This window comes from Oryctolagus cuniculus, chromosome 13, assembly GCF_051225735.1.
Source record: "Oryctolagus cuniculus isolate XC-2025 breed Fujian yellow rabbit chromosome 13, ASM5122573v1, whole genome shotgun sequence".
NCBI classification, from domain to species: domain Eukaryota; kingdom Metazoa; phylum Chordata; class Mammalia; order Lagomorpha; family Leporidae; genus Oryctolagus; species Oryctolagus cuniculus.
This window is the reverse complement of record NC_142879.1, coordinates 56,013,914-56,039,203: the sequence shown is the minus strand read 5'-3', so window position 1 is coordinate 56,039,203 and position 25,290 is coordinate 56,013,914. Positions and strand designations below refer to the sequence as shown.

Here is a 25,290-nt window from a genome sequence, read left to right as displayed (position 1 = left end):
CCATCTTGGATTCATTGGCTGGGATCCCGATGACAAAACACAACAAGAGAAAATCAAACACAAACAAAACTTTATTAACCTGTATTTTTCATATGTACATGGAAGATACACAGGGAATGAGTAAGTCTCAAAGAGCTGGCTTAGATGTTCAACAAGACCAAGTAAAAGGGCTTGGAGCCTGTAGCAGTGGCAGATCATGGAATGGAAAATAAATGGGAGTTTACCAAGATTTCTCTGGTGCTGTCTCCAGGTTACGAGAAGTCTAAGGTTGTCTCTGGTGATCAACTTTTCCTCTATGGTAGATTGGGGGAGGACAGATTAGTAAAGGTCTGGCCTACTTTTAGGCAAACAGAGGGAGGGCAGAGAGCTTTCTTTGAGCTTCTTCCCAAAAACAATCATATGAAAATAATCATTTTGAAAAAGGAACATATTTAGTGGTTGTAGCACATTATAGTCTCCTGTGAGTTCAAACAGTCACCTGTGGAAAAATGGCCTGTCTGGCAACACTGACCATGAGTTTTCCAGCGGACTGATTGATGAGTAACAAAGATTAAATAATATATTCCATGAATACATTTCTATACTTCAATTCCTTCAAATTTAAGTTTGTTTGTGTGGAATTCCTTTTCTAAATCCAGCACTCTTGGGAAAAATTGTGGAAAATCCTAGCATTCTCATGTTTGAAGTGAAATAGATGGAGAAAGCAAGGTGTCATCATCGTCATCTTCACCATGTACATCCTCCAAAATTGTAAAATTAGCTATATATCACGATTACCTTGAGATTCACCATCCTGTTCTCTTTGCTGTGATGTGTCTAGGTAGTATCTTCAAGGGCATCCTCAGCAGTAAATTATTCTGAGACTCCTCTTATACTACTCATCTAACAATTATTCTGGTTCAGATTAAGTTACGGAATTCATTTTCTTTCCACCCTAGAATTATCTCCTTCATAAATATGATTTAGTCAAACATATGACACAACACTGAATAGAACCCAACTCCACAGAAAATTCAAGATTTTCTAATTATTTGACACATGTGTATGAAACAAAGTTATTTTTACAGTGAAATATATTTGAGAAAAATGTAATTATGTGCCTTGGAAAATATAGCTATTTAAAAATATATTTAAAATGAAAATGTCCCACACGTTAGAAGAGGATGGTGCCAGATGCCCATCTTGTGCCACAAGTTGTTTTTCATTACATAAAGCACCCATTGAATTAAAAAATTTGTCTTGCTCAAATGCTTCCTGAGGCCAGAGAGTAATTCAGATTTCCTGCTGGGCCACAAAAGTTCTGCTGATTCACATAGAATGGGTATTTTGGGACAGTCTTTTTAACGGAAGTCTATACATAGTGTCCGATTTAAGGCTCCCATCTTTCATTACTATTATTCATTCCTATAAAGGACGAACTTGGATTACATCGACCTTGGGCCCACTGGCTTTCTCATTGTCATCAACTGCTAGTGATTCATCACTGGCGATAATGAAAATGATGGAGGAAGAATTAAAAGTCACTTTTTTCTTTGGCCTGTCCCCATCTTTCTGTGACATCACAATGGGTCTGATTTGCATTTCACTCCCAACAGTTGGCAGGTCTTTAGGAGGCTGCTGGCATCTCAGTGGCTGGAAACACAGGAGCTGCAAAAGGGATCTTCGAAACTGGGCAGAGAAAAAATAAAGTTGAATATTAAGTAAAAGTCTGGCCCACAATTTGGATTAACATGCAAGAAAATTAGTTGAGCTTAACACGTTGTTTTTTGTTTGTTAGCTGATGTGGGTGTGGAGTTACATGATACTGTTCATATCTAAGTCACTGCGGCATTATATGTCTTATTTTAATCCTTATTAATTATAGGACTATTTCAATACCTTAAAATCTCCATAGCTTCAATTTGCATGCATTGTCTATGAGGGCAGCTGTATTTGTTTCTCTCAGATATTTTGAACATTAATTCAGTCCACAAATATTCAGTGAGCACCTACTAAGTTGTAGTGCTATAAACGAGTGAAATGGTAAAAATCAGACAAGTTGCTTCCTGGCAGAGATTAGAGCATGGTGTGCTCACTAATGTTCCTATAATTATGTGAAGAATATTTTTCTATCAAAATCACAAATCATTTGGGGAAAAAAATACTACAACACGGATTGTTAGTGTTCACCAGTACGCATAATTCTTCCCTGTGTCTGGAATAAAACACATTCTCCACATTCACAGCTCTCTTTGTTCTTCCACTTCTATGAGAACCCTGGGATGTCAAGGTCTGAAGATGGAAACATCACAGAATGGAAGGAACTTAGATTCCTAAATGACTTCCTTAAACAGATTCTATCCTCCATTAAATGCATGAGACTGAGGACTCTGATTTGAGTGAACATAAACTTCCCTTTAATACACTCAAACATTGAGGTTGTGATCAGTAAAATACACAAATCAAAGGCCAATTTAGCTGTTATCCTTTTTTTTATAGAAAAAAGTTTAGTACCTATGCTTTCCAAAATCAGGAAAAATCAATTAAGAAAATACTAAGCAGCTACATCGATTTCTGTTTTCTTATAACCAAGTTAGCATTTAGTTTATATGCATACTTTAAAATATTCATTTGCTTCAGAATTTATTCACCAAAACATTATTTTGTAGGTCAGGTTATGTGTGCTAAAAATATTCTTATTATAAAAGCTTACCTGTGTGTATGACAAAATTTTTTTCTTATGTAAATGGTAAGCTCATTGACAAGGGCCATTGTCTTATTTGTTTATCATATCTCTTAGATTTCATTTTTTAAAAAAATTTTTATATGTGTATTTGAAAGGCAGAGAGAGACACACACAGAGAGAAACAGACAAACAGAAAGACAAAGAAGAAACTCCCAAACACTGGTTTTCTCCTCAAATGCCCAAAATAGCAAAGGTGGGCCACAGCAAAGCCAGGAGATTGGAACTTCATTGGTTCTCCATGTGGGTAGCAGGGATCCAACTATTTGAATTATCATCTGCAGCCTCTCAGATACACATTAGTAGGAACCTGGACAGAAGAGCAACAAATACTGAACCCAGGCACTTCTGTACAGGATGCAGGCATCCCAAGTGGCAGCTTAACTGCTGAATCAGACACCTGTCCCTGTATTTCCTGTTTAAAGTGTGCTTCTGGATTCCAGAGTCATCAGGACCATGCAGGAGTTTGTTAGGAGTGCAGAATATTGTGTACAGACATTCTGAATCAGAATATGCATTTTTAAGAATATTTACAAATGTGGCATATGCACATTAAGGTTTTAAAGACATTGACTTAAAGCCCATTAGCTGAGAGAAAGACTGCAACTAATAATTGTTAATAAATGTGTTTGATATTTGCCTACTAAGGTGGTGGTCCTTAAAATATCTTTCACTTCTATGGAAAATTCATTAAAGTTACAGTACTTTTCACTAGAAAAAATTTACATGTGCACATGATTTTAAAAATTTATAAACAATTTGAGGAGATTCAAAGGCTCTCTGGAGACCAATTCAAGGGATTTTTTATATTCTGATTACTTCAAGTTTAATACCTCTGGGTTAAAGGAAACAGACTAATGGAAGGTGACATGAAAGGAGAAGACCAGCCATGTGAGAGTGAATTCATGGAGAGAATACACCAAAACCAATAATATTCAGAGAAAAGGAAAGGCATAGAAGAGAAAGGGAAATTTGGCATTGAACACAATAAGGTTAATATAAAGGGCCCTCTTCTTCCAAACTCTTGAGTATTAGAAGGCAGAGTACTTACTATTATTTTTTAAAGATTTATTTTATTTAATTGGAAGGCAGAGTGACAGACAGAGAGGGAGAGAAAGAGGTCTCTCCATCCACTGGTTCACTCCCCAAATGGCTGTAATGACCAGGTTCTGGAGCAGGCCCAAGCCCGGAATCTGGAATTCCATACTGGTCTCTCACATGGGTGGCAAGGGCCCAAGTACTTGAGCCATTTTCCTCTGCTTTCCCAGGCACATTAACAGGGAATTGGATTGGAAGCAGAGCATCTGGGATTCCAACTGGCACTTGGATATGGGATGCTGGTGTCATAGGTGACACCACAATTATGCCCTATTACTGTGACCTACTACTTTTAAAATTCCAATAGAAACATTAGCAATTCTTTAAAACTTTTAAATTCTGTGATCTTTAAATTTAGAGCTTCATCTTTATATTAATCATACTGCAGGCTTTCACTGCCAAGACTGACATCCATCAAGTCAAAACATCTCTACTACAGAAACAGATAACAAGCTTCCCAACAGACCTACAATTTGGCTACATACTGGTCATGGCAGGTGAATAAAAGCCCAGGTTGATGGCTAAGAGTAATGCCAGGTAAGGAGGTTGGTAAGCACTGAATTTGTGGATTCAATCAAACCAGGATCAAATCATAGCACCAGCAATTCCTGGATTAGGAAAGTTATTTAAATGTTCTGAACATATTCCATAACCCGTAAACAAAACAGCAATACTAGTTTGTATTTCATGGGGTTTTGTAAAAACAGTTTTGGGGCTAGAGTTGTAGCACAACGAGTTAAGCTGCCTCCTGCAACTCAGGCAACCCAAATGGGCACCAGTTTGAGCCCTAGCTGCTCCATTTCTGAGCCAGCTCCCTGCTAATGTGCCTAGGAAAGCTGAGGAGGATGGCCCAAGTGCTTGGGCCCCTGTTACCCGTGTGGGAGACCTGGATGAAACTAATGGCTCTTGGCTTCAGGCTTGCCCAGACTCAGCTGTCACAGCCATCAGGGGAGTGACCTAGCACATGGAAGATCTCTATCTCTCCCTCTCTCTGTTTTTCAAATATATAAAATAAATCTCCTAAAAATGCAGTAAGAATTCTAAATGTATTAACTTTGTGACCGTTATTATTACAAAATATAAAATATTTCTGATGAATTAAATACTAATTTTAATAAAACTGTACCTAACAAATGTGAACTTCTATTGGCAGATGTTATCATTTTCTTTGGAAATATCCTGCCTATCTTCCTGAATTCTATCATCAAAACTGTTCTGAATTACTTCTCTAAAAGTCTTATAGCTACCAGCTCCACCCCTAACATGAAAACAGTAAGTCAATTACAAAATTTACCTTTCTGATCATGAAGATGTAAATAATTGGATTGTATGCAGTGCTTGATTTACAAAAGAGATATGAAACAATAGATAGTGTTGGCGTGACCAGGTGCCCATAACCATTAACCACCAAGAAACAGATTACAACATAAGGCATCCAACAAATCAGGAAGGTGAAGACCATAAAAAAACACATTTTGGCCACTTTCTTTTCATATCTCAAAATCTTGATCACTTGAATTGTCTGAAGATCTTCCACACAACGAAGCTGCAGAGAAGAGAAAGAAGGGAAGCAGTTCCAAAGTGAATGAACTGTTTTTCACCGTTTCTATAGCAGATATGCAGACATCATTCTAGACCCTGCCTGAGTGAAAAGAGAACTGACCAGGACCGTGGGAGTCTGACTTGTGATTCAAGAGCTGTGGCCAAGCCCAGCTGTAACTTCCTGAGCCTCAGTCTCCTTATCTGTAATATGTTGTGGTTGAAACACATGGTCTATTCCATCCTTTAATGGCTTTTAATGCTTTTCTAATTTACATGATGAGAATAAAACAAATTATTTTGCTTAGGTTTCCAATCGCTAAAAGATAACCTGAAAGAGTCATGATAAAATGGAAACGATTTCGGTATGATCTTGGAAACTTCTATATCCAGATCATTAAGCCACAAGTCCTCAAACCATGCAGCAAACGTAACATCAGGTCAGGAGTTCTGCATGGTTAAATGTTTAGCTGATCTTGGTAAGAACTTAATTCCGAAATGTGTTCTTGCTGGAAACTACTATGTCTTTCAATTCACTGCTAATGACTACAAAGTGAGATTTGATGACTGTGTAGTTACTTTCATCAAAGGCTCACAGAGGACAGCACTTGGTAAAACCCAGGGAGTCCCATTCCTCTGAAATCAGCACATCCACTCCTAGTCTGTCCCCATTAAAGGTACCGAGGAGATACGACCCACAGTCTGAAAGTTCTTAAGAGTTTCTTTGATAAAAGTTTCTTTAGATGTTTCTCCTATTATTACTATAAATGTGCTATTAAGGTAAAAGGATATTCCTACACATCAAAAGTATATTCTAAAATAAAATGGTTACTTCTGAACAATCTCAGAAATTATACCAGTTTTCCTACAAAATACAATTGTTTTATACATTGCTCTTTTAAAAAAAAGATTTGCATATTTATTTGAAAGGCAGAATTACAGAGAGGCAGAGAGAGAGAGAGAGAGAGAGCGCGCGCAAGCGAGGTCTTCCATCCACTGGTTCACTCCCCAGATGGCCACAATGGCTGGAGCTGGCCCAGACGAAAGCCAGGAGCCAGGAGCTTCCTCTGGGTCTCCATGTGGGTGCAGGGGCCCAAGAACTTGGGCCACCTCCTACTGCTTTCCCAGGCCGTAGCAGAGAGCTGGATCGGAAGTGGAGTAGACAGGAATTGAACTGGCACCCATATGGGATGCTGGCACCGCAGGCAGCAGCTTTACCTGCTATGCCACAGCACCGACCCCTACATTGCTTTTTTAAAAGGTATGGTCCACGCAGTTGATACTTGGCCTTGAAAATTTTTAACTAGGAAACATATTACATTTTAATGCCTTTTAGTTCTGGCATTGCCATAAAAATTAGGGAAAAATTTTCCAAAGAAATCACCTATAATGTGTGGTATAGCTTTTTACAATAGATTTGAACTGATATTCTTAAACAGTTGAGATCATCTAAGATTATATTTCAGAAGCTATATTCCCAGTAAAATCATGAATTCAGACTGACAAAGAATAAAGAAAACAGAAAATTAAAGTGTTTTTTAGAACAGAGACAATAATGTGTGTAGAGGGAGAGTACATGTTAAATTTCTAGTATGTTATCCACATGTGTAACTCTGTTTTAAAATAAATTACTCTGTTTAAGTGATAAGATATTATCCTCTTTTCAGAACATAATGCTTTGAGGGGAGGGTCCTCCTTAAGAGTATTTAGGAAGGTTGTGGGGTTTTGGTAAAAGCTCTAGATGTGGGGAGCCAGTGTTGCAGCACAGCTGATTAAGGCACCAGCTGCAACGTCAGCATCCCAAGATGGGGCACCAGTTCCCAGCTGCCCCACTTCCCAGCCAGCTCCCTGCTAATGCACTGGAGAAAGCAGAAAATAGCCCAAGCACTTGGGCCCCTGCTACTCTTATGGGAGACCCAGAAAGAGTTCCTGGCTCTTGGTTTTAGCCCGGCTCAGCCATGCCTGTTGCAGTCATTTTGGGAGTGAACCAACAAATGGAAGATTCTCTCTCTCTCTCCCCCTCCCTCCTTCCCTCCTTCGCTCTTTGTCATTTTAGCTTTCAAATAAATATATAAATCTTTTCTTAAAAGATAAAACAGCTCTATATTTGGAATTAGATCTGAGTTCTTGTCCCACTTTTGCTGCCAGTGTGATACTGAGTAAGTCAATTAATCACCTTCTTTCAGAGTAAAGATGAGTGTAGTTAAAATGAATAACCTATTAGAATAAACATAACCTTGGTTCCAGTTCCACATATAGGACTTTGTGAGGTTGCTTTCAAGGTTAAATATTTATTTATACTTGAACTATATTTGAAACTAACATAATTATTATATACATATGTGATTTTATAATACTATAGGATATTTGGAATCATGATTTTTGATAGCTTGAAACTCTTCCAAGTCTCAATTAGTAACCACATCTAGTCATTTGCCTCCCATTCCATCCAATGCCTTAAGCCTCTGATACCTGGGTCTCAATAGTTTTATTGTGTCATTTTCCTGAGCAAGTCAGTTCTCAACATCTCTCACCATTTATCAAGTCAGAGTGCTTATTTATCATCTGGGAATTCCATGCATGCTAGAGAAGGTAATCTAAGCAGACATTGGTCTGTACTCTCCCAGTTCCTCTTTGGTACAAGGAAAAGTTATTGACCAATATTTCACACTATCTGGGTTTACACATGTGAAAATTCCATGATGTTTTTCATATATCTATTTCTTAATTCTTAGTTTCATCAGTCTCTATTCCTTCATTCTACTCATTAAATGTTTTCTAAGTAAAGAGCTCTACTTCATGTCTCACTCTTTTTATTCAATTATTTAAGAATATTTTTGAAAATTGCTACAGATGTAGCAAGAGCCGAGCACATGCACAAATTTGTCCTAAAAAATGAACCCCTTGAGATAAATTCTCCAGAATTCCTGCTACAAGCGTCCTCTGCCTAAATAAATTTTATTTATTGGTTGATGCTTAGTGCTTATTGATCTAGGCAACTGTCAGTTTTCAAAGATTTCACTGTGAGTCCTCGTTCCCAAGAGAGGAGCTAAGTCTCCGTTGCTGTTATGAGTCACCCCTTGCTGAATCAGGAAATAAGAGTTCGCTGTTGAGGCAACTGTACATTCTGAAGTCAAGCTTTTTCACACTTTCAGCAGTCGCCTCTATTCCTCTTTTTATGTCCTCTGCTTGTAATTTATCCTAAAAGTGTGATGGTATTTATTGTATGAGGGTCTTGTTCCCATTATAGGTGAAAAAATAAATAAGACTTATTCTCCGCTCTTAAGGAATTTGTTATTCAGTGAAGTTGATAGGCACATAGACTGATTCAATAAGTGACACCTGCCATGGGGGAGGTTACCAGGATGGGCATGGGAGTACACACAGCAGTTAGCCAATTCTGAGATTGGGTCGGAGTGAGAAAATCTTGATCTTAGCCTTCTAGTGTGAGGAGGAATTTGCCAAGTAAGAGGAGAAACAGAATATTCTAAAGAATGAACATGTGTTAAGGCAAGGAAACAAAACACATGAACGATTCAAGGACAAGAAATAGTGCAGCTGGACATAAGCAAGATGGCAAGGTAGACAGGGTACACCATACAGGATCTGGTCTTATTTTCCTTTATAAAGTCAATGGAACCCCTGAAGGTAATATTTGAGAACAATTACTCTGTTGGTTATATGCAGAGAATGGATTAGAAAAAAGCAAGATATAAAGGAAGGAGAACTAAGGTCTTTTTGAGTTGAGTTTATAGAAGCTGGAGTGGGAAAAACATGGATATATGGAGTAATATCTAAGTGAAATAGATAAAAACTGGCATTAGTTGGGTTTGGTGGCAGACACAGATGAAGAATAGTCAAAGGCTACTCCCTAATTTGGTGTAGTTTGCTAGGCATGATAACCATTCAATAAGAAAAGGAATGGAAAAGTATCAATTTTTTGGGAAAAGATGGCAAATTAATTTTCACATACATAAACTTGAGGAGACTGTGGGACACCGAAGTGAAGGTGTTTAATAGGCAGTTAACTATGAACTCCTGATAGAAGTCAGAAAAAAGACTTGAATTGCAAAAAGGTATTTAAAATTCAGCAAGTTCTTGTTAGAAGGAAAAATTCTGGCAGCATACAAAATCACCCAAGGACAGTGTGTACACAGCATGAACAAGAGCTAAGCATAGAAAACTGGACAGATCCAAGGAAGAAATGTGTTTGAAAGGGATGTGAGAAGATGGGGCCTGAGTAAGCAATAAAGACAGCAGAGGATGGGGTTCAACAGGCAATGGGAGGACAACATCACAAAGCAGTGGAAGCTGTCAACAGACTCCATGGTCATAGATTCAGAAAATATACAGAAATAGAAAAGTATCCACTGGGTTTAACTTCTGGCAGATCATTAATGACCTTAAATGAGAGCTATTTCAGTGAGAGTGTAGTAGAGGAAGTGGAAGAAGGCACAATTTGCAATGGGTTGAGGAATAAATATTGGATGAATTCACTAAATAAAAATTTTTTATAATAGAAATTTATTTCCCAGGTCCAGAAGCTGGATAGTCCAAGATCAAGGTGCTGGCAATTTTTTTCTGAGACCTCGTGTCTTGGCCACTATTTCACTGTGTGCTCATGTGACTTCTTCTTTGTACACACTTGGGAGAGAGTGAGAAGGAGCGGGGGAGGGAGAGGGTGAGGGAGAGAGAGAGAGAGGTTCTGCTGACATTAACACTCAGACCAGAGCCCCACTCTCAGGACTTCATCTACTCACCTAACCATAACTAATTTCTTTTTTTTTTTTTTTTTTTTTTGACAGGCAGAGTGGACAGTGAGAGAGAGAGACAGAGAGAAAGGTCTTCCTTTGCCGTTGGTTCACCCTCCAATGGCCGCCGCGGCCGGCGCGCTGCGGCCGGCGCACCGCGCTGATCCGATGGCAGGAGCCAGGAGCCAGGTGCTTTTCCTGGTCTCCCATGGGGTGCAGGGCCCAAGCACCTGGGCCATCCTCCACTGCACTCCCGGGCCACAGCAGAGGGCTGGCCTGGAAGAGGGGCAACCGGGACAGAATCCGGTGCCCCAACCGGGACTAGAACCCGGTGTGCCGGCGCCGCTAGGCGGAGGATTAGCCTAGTGAGCCGCGGCGCCGGCCTAACCATAACTAATTTCTAAAGGGCCCATTCTCCAAATACTACCAAATTGGGGATTAGATATAAACATATGAACTTGGGAGAGACACAAACTTTCACTCCTAATAGTAAGTAATCAATATGTTTTAGAGGCTCAATAACTATTGGTTAAGTGAATGCCTACTGAGTGACAATGTGGCACCAGAAGTTACCCACGATCCTTTTAGTTAACAATGAGTAGAAATAAAGTGACAGCAAAAATGAGCCTAGACTTGGTATTTAAGTTATCACACTTATAGACCAAAGGAAAAGAGCCAGTAGTGAGGAAGAGTTCGAAGGTATCGTAAAAGAGAAATGTATTACACTTGAGTTTCCTGGGGGCAGACAGTAGGCTGAGGGAACAATCAGAATATAGGATCAGTTTGGTATTGGGTTACAGTGCCTCTCACGCTGAAACTGAGGAGAGAGGATCAGTGTGGACATGCATATTTGTATAAAGTGAGGCGGGGAGATGAGGTAGTTTGTGCTATTGGCTTTATTGTATACAATAAATAAGAAATGTGATTATTTTGGATGGCTAGTTGGATAAGAGATTAAAGTCAGGATTTGTAGTAGCATGGTGTGGAGACCATGGACCATGTAAGGATACAAAGATTGCTTTCCAGGGCTGAGGGAACATCTGAGTATGGACAGGTATGGGTTTTCTTCCAGTTCCTCTTTGCAGCTTGACTACAGGCATGGAGAAAACAAATTATTGGATTGATTCAGGGATTTCTTTTAATAAAATGAATTTATATAAGGAAAATAGAGACAAGTTGAGGAAAATGAGTCATGATTTAAAGTGATGCATATGGCAACGTTTGGTTTGAAAACAGAAAGTGAGCAAGACTGGAGAGTTCTGATGAAAGCAGAGGACAGGTAAAGTAAGAGAGGCGGCAGTGAGTGAATAAGGAAATGTGCACAGCCCAAGTTAGAAGCTGGGGTATGGAATGTCCCCCCACTCTTTGTTAGTCTGAATGTCCTTCTAGTTGGTGCCCAACACAAGACATTTCTGTGCTCAATTCTTTTCCTTTAATTCTCAAGTGGCTGCCAGACAAAACACCTGTGCCATTCTCCAGCAATGGGTTCATGAGAGCTTTAAGTCAATAACATTATGGGAAGTGTGGAATCCTCTTCTTTAGAGTTCTGGAATTCATAGAGTGCTGGATAATGTAGGGACTTTTATGCTGTTGTTGCTTTTTCTGTACAGAATCCCTTTCCTTCCTTCTTTTGATTTAGAGAATGATGTAAAGAGAGTAAATGTTAGTCCTCACTGATCTTTAGGAGAGTGACTCATAGTGCTTATACTGAAAAGGAAGTAAGAGAGACGTCTCCCATTGATCTTTTCAGAGTGACTCAATGCAAAATTCTACCCAAAAAAAAGGACTGTAGGAAGTCCCCTAAAGCTACTTCAGCCCTGTGAAAGTACTAATTACACAGAAAGACTTTGATTCTTGCCCACACAACATTTCTCTAGGGGAGAGGCCTTCGTAGTCTTCAACTCACCATTCGAACTGAATACAGAATATGGCCATAACAATGGGCTATGACACCCACAGGCACCACCAGGCAGCCAAGAAATAAGAAGAGCACAAAGGAGGAGTCGTTGGCATTCTTGGATTTCCAGTCCACGGTGCAGCCTAATCCGTGTATGTCCAGGATGTACCTGTTCCAGCCAAGGAGAGGTGCTCCAGCCCACGCCAGTGAGTAGAGCCAGATGTAGGTAATGGCCCTCCAGGCCCAGGAAAAATTGATCACTCTTGCATGGACCACACGAATATAACGTTCATAGGCCAGCACAGTTAGGGTGGTAATGGAAACAATCCCTGCAAGAAGAGAAATTGGAAAAGCATAGCATGATGCAGGGGTAAAACAGAGAGGTGATCAATTTGCCACAGGAAATGCCTTACAGGGTATCTGAGACAGATGGAGAGCTCTAAAAGCCCAAACACCTAGGACTAAGTGCCCTATGGGCCCCAGAAAATTGGGTTGGAAACATATTTATCCAAAGAAAAAATATAGTAGGAAATGGCATGTCGATTTTAGTAGGACAAAAATTAAAGTCTTACAATCAGCCCTGCCCTAATACTGCAGTTTTCTGTCAAAAAACAAACTCCAGAGCAAGTCAGAGAAAGTCATTAGAAGTGTATCTTTCAGGCCAGCGCCACGGCTCAATAGGCTAATCCTCCACCTAGCGGCGCTGGCACACTGGGTTCTAGTCCCGGTCAGGGTGCCGGATTCTTTCCCGGTTGCCCCTCTTCCAGGCCAGCTCTCTGCTGTGGCCCAGGAAGGCAATGGCAGATGGCCCAAGTGCTTGGGCCCTGCACCCCATGGGAGACCAGGAGAAGCACCTGGCTCCTGCCTTCGGATCAGCGTGGTTCGCTGGCCGCAACGTGCCGGCCGCAGCGCGCCAGCCGTGGTGGCCATTGGAGGGTGAACCAACGGCACAGGAAGACCTTTCTCTCTGTCTCTTTCTCTCACTGTCCACTCTGCCTGTCAAAAAAAAAAAAAAAAAAAAAAAAGTGTATCTTTCAGTTTGCCTTCTCTCAGCTATTTCTGATTTAGCAATAAAGACGTAAGTTCCACAAGGTGGAAGTGACCAAAGTCATGGTGAAATTATGCAGAGTTGCCTTTTCATGCCTGCTAGCAGGTATCAACCTATAAGCTATCTCCATGAAGGGACTGCGGCAAGGGGAGGGGAAATATGTTCTTCTGTGCTCCCATAGCCTTCTTTTACACCTCTATTTTGCAACAAATTGACTTGAGTAATATTATTTGTGCATTTCCCTGTTGCTTCCAAGGGAATGATTTATTCACTCAACAAGCACCAACTGATTACCTATCATGTGCCAGACACCATGCCCATCTTGGAGGCTCCATGATGACTAAGAGATATAACTCTGGATATTGGAAAGGTATGCAGATGCATAAACAACTATGCAATATACAATAGATTGGGCAAATGCTGCAGCACAATGTACTGTAGTCATTAAAAAAGGAACATTTGTGTACACAGCAAAGCAAGAGGAATTCATTCCAGAAGAATGAATAATTACACACCAGAGGGTGGAGGCATAAAAGGACATCAAAGGGCATACAAATGATGACACGATTTGGAGATGCTGGAGCTCAGAGAAGATGGAGGGAGAAATGTAGAGAGAAATCTAGGGAGAAACTTAGCCACATGGAGAAAGCTTTTAATTTCTAGCTAAGGTGATATTTTGTTTATTTGATTAACATTTTCCTTTAGGAAATAGATATTTTTAAATCTGATACTCTCTTGCACTTTTTTAATCACAAAAGTGACAGTTCAAACCAATGGTTCAGAAGCTTATATTACCATAGTTTTAATGATCTTTGATTACTTTAAAATTGAGTTTGTATGAGTGAAATGGTCATTTTTCTATTCAATTATTGTGTATAGCTGTTATCTATATTCCCATTAAACCAGGGTCTTTTTGCTTTTTACTTGCCAAACTTCTTATTTGGTGATGTATTAAACCTTTTTTATTCTAATATAAATTTAAAATATGTTATCTCAAAAACTAAAAGAAGAAAGGGAAAAGAAAGGAGGGTAGAAAGGAGAAAGGGGGAGGGAGGAAGGAAGTAAATGTCATATGTTCTTAGAATCGTACCTACAAACCATATTGAATCTGTTAAAAACTGATCTAAAATTTTAAAAAAGTGAAGAAAAAAATTCTGAGTATGTCATACCATTTGGTATATAATCATAAGTACTGCTTCACTGAAGCATACCTTGTACATGACAATATATCCTTCTTTCCCAAGCTATGATCATTATCATGAATTTCTTGCTTTGTGACATTAATATCTCTTTTCTCAAGACAAATAGTATATATGTATTTATATAAAAATGTTTACCATGTTCCTAAAGTTGTAATTATTAAATATATTGTTTGTATTCCTTAAATAAAAGGTTTCTGGGGGAAAATTTTAAAAAGTGTATTAAAAAATTAAAAAATGTTTACATATGAAATGAATCAAAGAATATTAAAAACAATTACATTTTGAAGCTAAAAATAATAAACTCATAGGAAAAGAAAAAAATAAAGTGACAGTTACATTTTCTTCCTTTTCCTCATTTCTGCTTTGAAGGTCAGTCATTCTCACAACAATACAGAAACACATGGAAACCAGCCTGAGGACTGTTTATTGCACTAGTCCAGCAAGATATGATGGGGCCTCAACAAGGGTAACGTTAAAGGAATGAACAATGAATTCTGGATGCTAGAGTCATTTAACAACTAATATCAATAGAATACAGCCATTTATTAAACAAATGAGTTATTTAATAAACAAGCTATTAAAACTTAGAAATTTTTAACCTGTCTAGTGAGTGGAGGGTGCTCACATTTACCAAGATTAGAAACTACAAGGTATATAAATGAACAAATATGGGGAAGAAAATGGAATTGTGAGCTACCTAGAACACATCAGCATAAATATTTGTTTAACGTGTAGATGGAAAGAGGTTGAAGGAAAAGTGGCTTCAAAACTGAATAAAAATAAGACTGGTCTCCCAGGAAGTAGGGAGGCCTGGGGGCAAGTTCTAGCTCCCACTAAGCCGCTCTATGCCGTAGGAAATGATAGGCTCTTTAGACTTCAGTCTGTTATTCTTTTCCCAAAATTGAAAATCTCTTTATGTTATAAAATTCTTTGATGCTGGATTACAGAAGTGTGAAATGAAGAGACCCTAGACTCGGAAAGCACGGACAGAACATAGTCAATGTTCATTTATACCATGATAGGTTTTGAGGGAGTATTATTCCCAGGTCTGACGCAGTGGTTTCCAATAAATGCTCAGAAGACGGAATTTTGGAATGCAGTAGAAGAAAACACTTGAGAAATTAGTGATATAATGGAAAAAATGGGCTTAGCTTCCAATTCTAATAAATACTTAACAAGGATAAAAAAACTACCAAGTCAGATTTCTGTCTTCTGAAATCTATCTGTATTTTTAAATTTTTATTTAATAAGTGGTATTATCTTTCCCTTAACTGCTTATATTCCTAGAAAGAAACCTAAAAACCTAAAGATAATGCCATCATAAATTGACTGTAATGAGACATTGTTGGTTTTATTTAGTTACAATTGTCATTATTATACATAATAGCATTTTAATTTTGCAATTGCCTTTAAATGTGAAAATATGATTTGATCTGAACATATAGTTAACTTACATTGAATATGATTTAGTTCTTTACAGGCAAGAAAAGTTAGTGCAAATAATTGCACTGTTTTGAGTTAGTAAATCTCAATTACCTTAGAGTTGAAGGAATTCTTATGGTAAAAGCAATAAACTGATATAAAAAGAGTTATGAGCATACATTCATGGTCATTCATTAATTCATTTAGTCATTAACTGCTCATTGCTCACCTACCATGTTTCAATCATGTGCTAGGCAATAAATATAATGAGGTGAATGAAAACAAGTGCCTATTGGAGCTTAAAGCCCAATGGATAAGAGAGATAATTTTTTAAAATTTTATTTATTTATTTCATGTATTTGAAAGGCAGAGTGAAAGAGCTCCTATCTGCTGGTTCACTCACTAAATGTCCACAACAGCTAGAAATGGGGCAGGAGAAGCCAGGAGCTGGGAACTCCATCTGGGTCTCCCACGTGGGTGACAGAGAGCCAAGTACTTGAGCTGTCACTTGCTGCCTGTAAGAGTCAGTATTTAAAGGACCCAGACACTCCAATATGGGATGTAGGCATCTCAAGCAGTGTCTTATCCACCCACCCCAAGAGAGATATGAGTTAAGCTGTCATCTGTGACACTGGCACCTGATATGGGCAACAGTTTGTACCCCAGCTATTCCACTTCCAATCCAATTCCCTGCTAATGCACCTGGAAAAGCTGCAGAAAGTGGCCCAAGTCCTTGGGCCCCCGCACCCATGTAGGAGACCTGGATGAAGCTTCTGGTTCCTGGTTTCAGCCTGGCCCAGCCCTGGCCCTGGCTGTTGCAGCCATTTGGGAAGTGAACCAGCAAATGTAAGCCCTCTCTTTCTTCTCTCTCTCTCTCTCTCTCTCTCTCTCTCTCTCTCTCTTTCTCTCTCTCTGTAACTATGCCTTTCAAACAAGTAAATTTTTTTAAAAATTTAAGTAAATTAGTGAAGTGCTACGAAGGAAACAGAGTGCAGAAATGGGGACTAAAATAAGGCAGGAGATGCCAAGTACAGGGTGATGACTTGCAACTGGGGGATAAAAACCCTCAGCTTTGTGATAAGCCAGTGCACACAAGGTTAGCAAATTCCCTTCTGATTATTTAAATCAAAGAGGTTTTTAAATGTATTAATATAATTTTTGACCATGCTTGTGACTCAGCAAGCATAATAAATTTCAAGTGACTGATTTCTCTCATCAATATTCAGTACTACAACAGATTAGTACAAATTGGGGGACGGCAAACCTTGTTTTCTTCATGTCCTCCATGACAACATGGGCATGGAACTGAATGCTGGCTCTAGTTGGCCGACTTAGTCTTTGAGGGTGATCTATCAAGTGCTCTAACTTTGCAAAATATGTAGCATTCACCCCCGCCCCCATCATGCGATCTTTTCCAGTGAATTTTAGTCTGGAATCAAAACCATTTGCTGTATTCTGTTGATTGCCAGAACACATGCTAAGAACTCATGTTAACAGAATGGGAATAAATGGGCTGTCTTACAACTACTTCACACATACATTCTTATATTCAGCGTAATTATTCCACGTGGTATATCTTTTCTCGTTAACACTACAGAAAGCAAAAGGAAACAAGGCTGCTGCAAACTGGCACCAATTATACATGAATCCCCGGGAAAATCACTCTGCAGAGGGCACCTCTGCTTTTAGGAAAGAAGGTCTGTGGCTCAGAAGACTCAGGAACCAGCAGGGTAGTGGAGACAACTTTTATGAACAGGGGATGAACTCCAAAACCCCTAATTTTGCCTTTGCACTACCTGCTGCCACTAGAGGGCGACTTTTACTTCCCCACAAATTCTACTGGGGTAGTGTGCTTGCACTGCTTTTCCCTGCACACTGCAGGTCCATCAGGTTATGTGTAAAGTGCCTACCACCATGCTGAGTAAGTCTTGTCGGAGAAACCAAAGACACGTGGTTCCTATCATCTAGGCGATAACAAGACTGTTCTGATAAAGTCAGAACTGACTCATAGGCACCATTGGGGGACTATATGCCTGTATGATGCATAAGAAGGCATTAGGTTACGATGTCATAATAAACCATAAAAATACCCTGGGCGGTTGTATAGGGATATGGCTTCAATAGGAAATAGCATTAAAATTGGGTCATAAAATATGGAACCGATGTTACAGAAAAGAAAGGATTGGGGTATGCATTTCTGGCTGGAAGAGAAACTTCTACAAAGTCAAAGTGAGTGTACCTCTTTTATAAAAGTCACTTAAGAAACAACTTGAAACTAATTAGTGTCTCCTACTATATTTAAAATTCTTTCTTTCTTTCTTTCTTTATTTAATTTATTTGAGAGGCAGAGAGAGGAAGAGAAACAGGCAGACAGAGAAATAAGGATGATCTCCCGTCTGCTGGTTCCTTCCACAAATGCCTGAAATAGCCAAGAACTTAGCCAGGGTTGAAGCAAGGAGCCAGGAGCTCAATCCTGGTCCCCACAAGGGTGGCAGGAACACAATTATTTGAACCATTACTCCTGCCTCCAGGGTATGTATTCCCAGGAAGCTGGAACTAGGGAGACACCTGAACCCAGGAACTCTGATGTGGGGGTCTTAATTGCTTGGCCAAACGTTTGCCTCTTTCTACTATTTTCCTTCTCTTAGAAAAAAGAATTCCATTTCAATAAATATTGTAAAGCATAAAAAAAAAAAAAAGTCAAAGTGAGACTCTCAAATGCAAGAATGCCTTCGGGGGGCCAGGAATGGGGCACAGTGGTTAGGATGCTGCTTGGGACACCAGTGTCTCATACTGGAGTGCCTGGGCTTGAACTCCAGCTCTGCTTCCAATTTCAGCTTCCTGCTAATGTGCACCCTGGGAAGCAGAGGTGATGGCTCAAGTGGTTAGGTTGCTGCCACCCATGTGGGAGACCCTGACTGAGTTCCATGCTCCTGGCATTCACTACCTCATGCTATTGTAGGTATTTGGGGAATGAACCAGCAGAAGGGAGATTTTTCTCCCTCTCTCTCTCCTCTCTCTTTCTCTTCCTTTGAGATATATATAAGTAGTGCCTTAAATTCCAGAGAGGCAGGAAGGGCAGTCACTACCAGCCCTGCTGCAAAGTTAATTCTGTTTTCTGTGGTTGTCTGTGGTCCACAACAGGGAGCTTTGAATATTCTTCCAGTATTTTCTCAAATAGAATTATTTTTTACATTCCTTAAAGTGCTCATGTATTTAAAGGATGACACTTAAATTGTTTATCTTAGGTCTAAAAGAGTTATGTAAGTATCAACATTTTAAAACCTTACTGTTATAATAAATCTAATGATTCACTGCATGCATGTGTATGTATAAAAAGATTACCAATAATTGAAAATTATCTTCATTCCACTTTTCTCCTAAAAGTTTTATCTCAAGCTAATATATATATATAATATATAATAAAAGTGTTCATTTCATTCCGCAATAAAAATGTATTAAGAAATTGAAATCTTTAATTCCCTAAAAAGAAAGACCCTAAGCATTAAAAAATAGCAGATGGATTGAGGTACCATTACAATTTATATTTGCATTCAACCTGTCAGCATGTTTTGTTAAATATTAAAAGTAAAGTTAATAGAAACGGGTCCTGGTACCACTGCCCCTTCAACACCAGGGACAATGGTAGTTCTTAGTGACATAAGTTGATGATTGTGCATTTAGTTACAATGTATATCATACACCCACAACATGCGAGATGCCGTAATAGGCAATGGGGAAGAAAGATAAATTATAGACAGAATGATAAATAATTTGGGGACAGTGTGACAAATTCTACAATAGAATAATATGTTTAAAGTCAAAGTCCTAAATTCAATTCCAGTTTCTTTACATAACTACAATATAACTCTGGAAAAATTAACTTCTCTGAAACTCAATTTTCTCGACAGTAAAATAGTGATAATAGTCTTATTATGGGTGCATTAGGTGTTTCTGTGTATTGAATGAAAATGTGAATGGGTTTAATAAAACAATAATGCATAATGTATTACTCTCATTATTGAATAGTTGAATATCTGGGAGAAAAACTGCTTGAATAAGTAGAAAATAGGCAGAAGGCACAAGAGCAGATAACGTTCTGGAGCTTAAATATATGATGAGTCTATCACTGTAATGACACCAGAGAACAGTCGTGTTCCCATTTGCCACTAGATGGCGTCATTGAATAGCTCTTGTAGGCTGTCTAATGGAGTTTATACACTAAACATGGTAATTGCTTAGACTAGGTATTTCTTGGATCATGACCCAGATCTATTAATTCCTATCTGTTAAGTGAAATGTTAATGTGATATGGTCCCTGCATTCAAGCAGCACACAGATAAGGGGGTAGAAATAGAAACTATCAGTGAGAAGAGAAGTACCTAATTCAGGAAAAGACTTTTATGTGGGAAGCAGGAACCAACCTGAATGAGTCTTAAAGAGTAAATACATTTCAACAGGGTTGAAAAAAAGGAGGGGGGCATATGGAGGAAGGAGCTGCCAATCCTACTCCAGGAACAGGTTATGTGAGACAGAGATTATGCTATTTTGGTTCTTGTAAATAACTCGAAATAGTAGAAGCAGGTATTTCTAGAGAGAAGTGAAAGATGAGAAATTCTCCCAGGAAGACCCTCACATGCCATGTGAGGACTCTGGAGTGTATTCCAAGGGCTCTGAGGGGTCATTGTACTGTTTTTGTTCACTTCTTTGACAGTTCCAGAGAATTTTACTTCATTTTGATTTTTCCTTATGGAAAGTTCCCTCTAGCTGCAATGAGGAGAAAGGAATGTGGGTAGGAAAAGTCTGGCTGCTGGGAAACCTAGTGGAGACATACAAGTGCTGTGATATGAACAGAACCAATGTGGTGCACTGTGGAAGGAGAGGTGAGGAGGAGATAATAACTTTGAGGAAGTGAATTTTGTTGGCTGTGGGAATGGATGAAGAATCAAAGGACTTCTGGGGTTGCTGGCTTGGGTAAATGAATGAATGGTGCTGCATTAACTTAGGGGAAAAAAAAAACAGAACCAAAACAGATTTGGGAAAGAATATGGGGGGTGATAATTCACCTCATTGTGAGTTCTCTTGCTCATTTTAAGTAAGTCACTGAATGGACTGTGTTTCAAACTCTCTGCCTATAAGGTGAACAATTATAGAAACCTGCATTGTGTTTTGATAGTTGGTCAGGTGGTGATCACATTTTCTAAATTAAGTGGATGCACATTTTTCCCAACTAATAAAAATTGCCATTTTGCTTGTTCAAGAATAAATATTGGTTTATGGAGGTAGCTTTTTTTTTTTTACGATTCGGTTTAACTATATCTGCCCACATATAGTAATGGAAACAAAACTATTTGAAGGGTGCTAAATAAAGATGTTACCTTATTAATTAGTGGCCTCTACTCATATATGAACAACATTAAAGTAAAACAGCATGTTTAATATGTTTGAAAAAGCTTTTTCTCTGCACAGGTCATTAATTCTGCTTGAAGTTTTGTTTCCATTGCATATCTGTTGAGGATATCTTTTTTATTTAATTTATTTAATATCTCTTTTATTTATTTTTTTTTTTTGACAGGCAGAGTGGACAGTGAGAGAGAGACAGAGAGAGAAAGGTCTTCCTTTGCCGTTGGTTCACCCTCCAATGGCCGCCGCTGCAGCCGGCGCACCGCGCTGATCCTGGCAGGAGCCAGGAGCCAGGTGCTTTTCCTGGTCTCCCATGGGGTGCAGGGCCCAAGCACCTGGGCCATCCTCCACTGCACTCCCTGGCCATAGCAGAGAGCTGGCCTGGAAGAGGGGCAACCGGGACAGAATCCGGCGCCCCAACCGGGACTAGAACCCGGTGTGCCGGCGCCGCAAGGCGGAGGATTAGCCTATTGAGCCACGGCGCCGGCTTAATATCTCTTTTATTTAATGAACAATGGTGACTTTAGTCACTAACACTTGGAGAAAGTCCTTACTTTGCTGTTCTAAGCAGATTACCTGTTATCTCATTTAGTTTTCCCAACAGCTCTGTGAAACATGAAGTAATTATTGTTATTATCACTGTTTTACAGATTATAAAACCAAGGCAAAACTGGTACCAAGGTCACAAGCTAATAACATAGCCAAGATTTAAATCACACAGGTTGCCCCCAAAGTCCAAAGTCCATGCTGTGTTATTTTCTAAATCTCCTTTGGGAATGATCAAAAACTTTCTATTAGTGGAGTAGGCTCCTCAATATGCATACTGAACCCTCTGCTACCTAGCCTATTCACAGATTTTATAACTGCATTTACCTTTAATAGAAGTCACTTTTTAAAAATTTCATTTATTTGAAAGGCAGAGTTACAGAGAGAGGTAGAGCCAGAGAGAGAGGTCTTCCTTCTGCTGGTTCACTCCCCAAATGACTGCAATGGCCAGAGCTGAGCTGATCCAAAGCCAGGAGCCAGGAGCTTCCTCTGGGTCTCCCATGCAGGTGCAGGGGCCCAAGGACGTGGGCCATACTCCACTGCCCTCCCAGGCCATAGCAGATAGCTGAATTGGAAGTGGAGCAGCTGGGACTTGAACCGGTGTTCATATGGGATGCTGGTGCTATAGGCCAGGGCTTTAATCTTCTGTGCCACAGTGCTGGCCCCAAGAAATCACTTTTTAAACTAAATTTTTGTTAGGCTGAAGAATTTTAGAGGAAATTAAGATGACCATCTTCATTTGAGTAATGTTTCCCAGCTGTTGGAATAAGCAGTTTACATCTGATCAATAAAGGCAGATTTCTTTTTTTTTAACTTTTATTTAATGAATATAAATTTCCAAAGTACGGCTTATGGATTACAATGGCTTCCCCCCCATAACGTCCCTCCCACCCGCAACCCTCCCCTTTCCCACTCCCTCTCCCCTTCCATTCACATGAGGATTCATTTTCGATTCTCTTTATATACAGAAGATCAGTTTAGCATACATTAAGTAAAGATTTCAACAGTTTGCTCCCACACAGAAACATAAAGTGAAAAATAATAGATGATTTTTTAAATGATGATGAAATCAGATCAGACCTATTGTCATGTTTAATCCCAGTGAGAGTCAAGTTGGGAATTGATAATTTCTTCTTCTTCTTTTTTTTTTTTTTTTTTTTTCAGAAGATCAGTTTAGTATACATTAAGTAAAGATTTCAACAGTTTGCACCCCCATAGAAACACAAAGTGAAATATACTGTTTGAGTACTCATTATAGCATTAAGTCTCAATGTACAGCACATTAAGGACAGAGATCCTACATGAGGAGTAAGTGCACAGTGACTCCTGTTGTTGACTTTACCAATTGACACTCCTGTTTATGGCATCAGTAATCTCCCTATGCACCAGTCATGAGATTCCAAGGCTATGGAAGCCCCTTGAGTTCTCCGACTCTTATCTTGTTTAGACAAGGTCATAGTCAAAGTGGAGGTTCTCTCCTCCCTTCAGAGAAAGGTACCTCCTTCTTTGAAGACCTGTTCTTTCCACTGGGATCTCACTCACAGAGATCTTTCATTTAGGTGTTTTTTTTGTTTGTTTGTTTGGTTTTTTTGGCAGAGTGTCTTGGCTTTCCATGCTTGAAATACTCTCATGGGCTTTTCAGCCAGATCCGAATGCCTTTATGGCTGATTCTGAGGCCAGAGTGCTGTTTAGGACATCCGCCATTCTGAGTCTGCTGAGTATCTCACTTCCCATGTTGGATCACATTCCCCTTTATTTATTCTATCTATTAGTATTAGCAGGTACTAGACTTGTTTATGTGCTCCCTTTGACTCTTAGTCCTTTCATTATGATCAATTGTGAACTGAAATTGATCACTTGGACTAGTGAGATGGCATTGGTACATGCCACCTTGATGGGATTAAATTGAAGTCCCCTGGTATGTTTCTAACTCTACCATTTGGGGCAAGTCAGCTTGAGCATGTCCCAAATTATACATCTCTTCCCTCTCTTATTTCCACTCTTATGTTTAACAGGGATCACATTTCAGTTAAATTTCAACACTTATGAATAACTGTGTATTAATTACAGAATTAAACCAGTCATATTAAGTAGAACAGACCAAAAAAACTACTAAGAGGGATAATGTATTAAGTTGTTCATTAACAGTCAGGGCTATGCTGATCAAGTCACCATTTCTCATAGTGTCCATTTCACTTAATAAAGGCAGATTTCTAAAATATCAAAATCATGGTTGAGTTTTAGTATAAACCTTTTACCAGATGTCTATTAAGGTAGAAAAAAATTAGTTCTAGTTAAGTATTCCTTCTTTCATATCTGCTTATTCCCTCCCTTTATCACATTCTATTTTTCAATTATTAGTTCCAAGATAAAATTTTTCATGTTTCATATTCTTCATGTTTAGTACATAAAGACTAAGTTTCAAAAGCAACTCATAAGAGCATGAAAGTTAAAAACCATTTCATGGGTTAAATGATGATTTCAGCTAAGCAGCTTAAACAGATTTATTTTTGAGTGTCATGTGGAAACATAGCCACCCAAATGCTGTGGTACATTAAAAACTGAGAGCCCAAGGCAGATGTTTAGCCTAGCAGTTAATATGTCCATTTCCCTCATGGGAGTATCTAGGTTTTTGCTGGCTGTGGCTCCTGACCCCAATTTCCTGCCAATGGCTTCCTGCTATGCATCTGGGGGACCTGGATTTTGAGTTCCCTGCTCCTGAATTTGGTGGACCCAAACAAGCTTGGCCATTACAAGCATTTGGGAAGGGAACCAGCAGATGAGAAGATCTCTCTCTCTCTTTCATAAAACAAAAACAAAAAACTAGGAGCTTACCAGGACAGGTGACAAGGCAGTCCTCGTGGTGTGGTCTGTGAGCTCATTTCCCATGGCTGAAGACAGCTGTACAGTTTCAGTTATGCTGCCCTTCACTGGTATTTCATGTTGAAGGAAAGTGCATTTTTTAACCCATTAAATCTAGTGATTTTTTTTTTCAATTAGGGAGGCAAAGATAAATAGTTGTTAATGCAGCTGATAAAACACTGAGTGTGGGCTCCTTGGGCAACTGTGCAGTACCTTGGAAATCATTCCAGGCTCCTCTCCCCTCTTTTAACTTTCTTTCATTATTGGCTCTCCTTAATCTCTGACTCCTCTGGCTTCCAACTTGACTCCTTGTCTTCCTATAGCTGCATTTGGAGAGAGATGCCAGTTTTAGACTGTTTAATTTGACTGTGATTTGACACTTAGCATTTTTCCCCCTTGATAACTGCTTAACTCCATGCACTAAAACCAAGGGAAAGGGTGAAGAAACAAGAAGGAGCCAGAGATTAAATTGCTTGCACTCCTCTCCTATCCCATGGATTGTTTTTAACTGTACCAGATTCACCTTGCATCTATGAAGATGTCCTGCAAGATTCTGATCGATCCACTCGGTTCTTTGTGAAGCTGTGGTCTGTGGTTAGCTTGGGAGTGTATTCTGTCCTATATGGCTTCTTTTCTTCTCTGCCTCTGTACCTTCACTCTTTCCTGTTTTATTTTTTTTTTAAAGATGTTTTTGTTTGAAAGCCAGAGTTACAAAGAGAGAGGATTAGAGACAGAGAGATCTTCCATCTGCTGATTCATCCCCCAGATGACTGCAATGGCCAGGGATGGGCCAGGCAAAA

General features: G+C 39.3%; 1 protein-coding gene across 1 annotated transcript in view; it reads right to left on the bottom strand.

The window, feature by feature from the left end:
• Positions 1-53: 53 nt before the first annotated feature.
• OPN3 (opsin 3) overlaps positions 54-25,290 on the bottom strand; it is a 50,376-nt gene continuing 25,139 nt past the window's right edge. The window contains exons 2-4 of the mRNA XM_051821473.3: positions 12,017-12,336; positions 5,115-5,366; positions 54-1,668 (exon numbers count right to left, since the gene is read on the bottom strand). Of these exons, the coding sequence (XP_051677433.3) occupies positions 1,405-1,668; positions 5,115-5,366; positions 12,017-12,336 (836 nt within the window). The 3' untranslated portion in view covers positions 54-1,404. The remainder of the gene's footprint in view (positions 1,669-5,114; positions 5,367-12,016; positions 12,337-25,290) is intronic.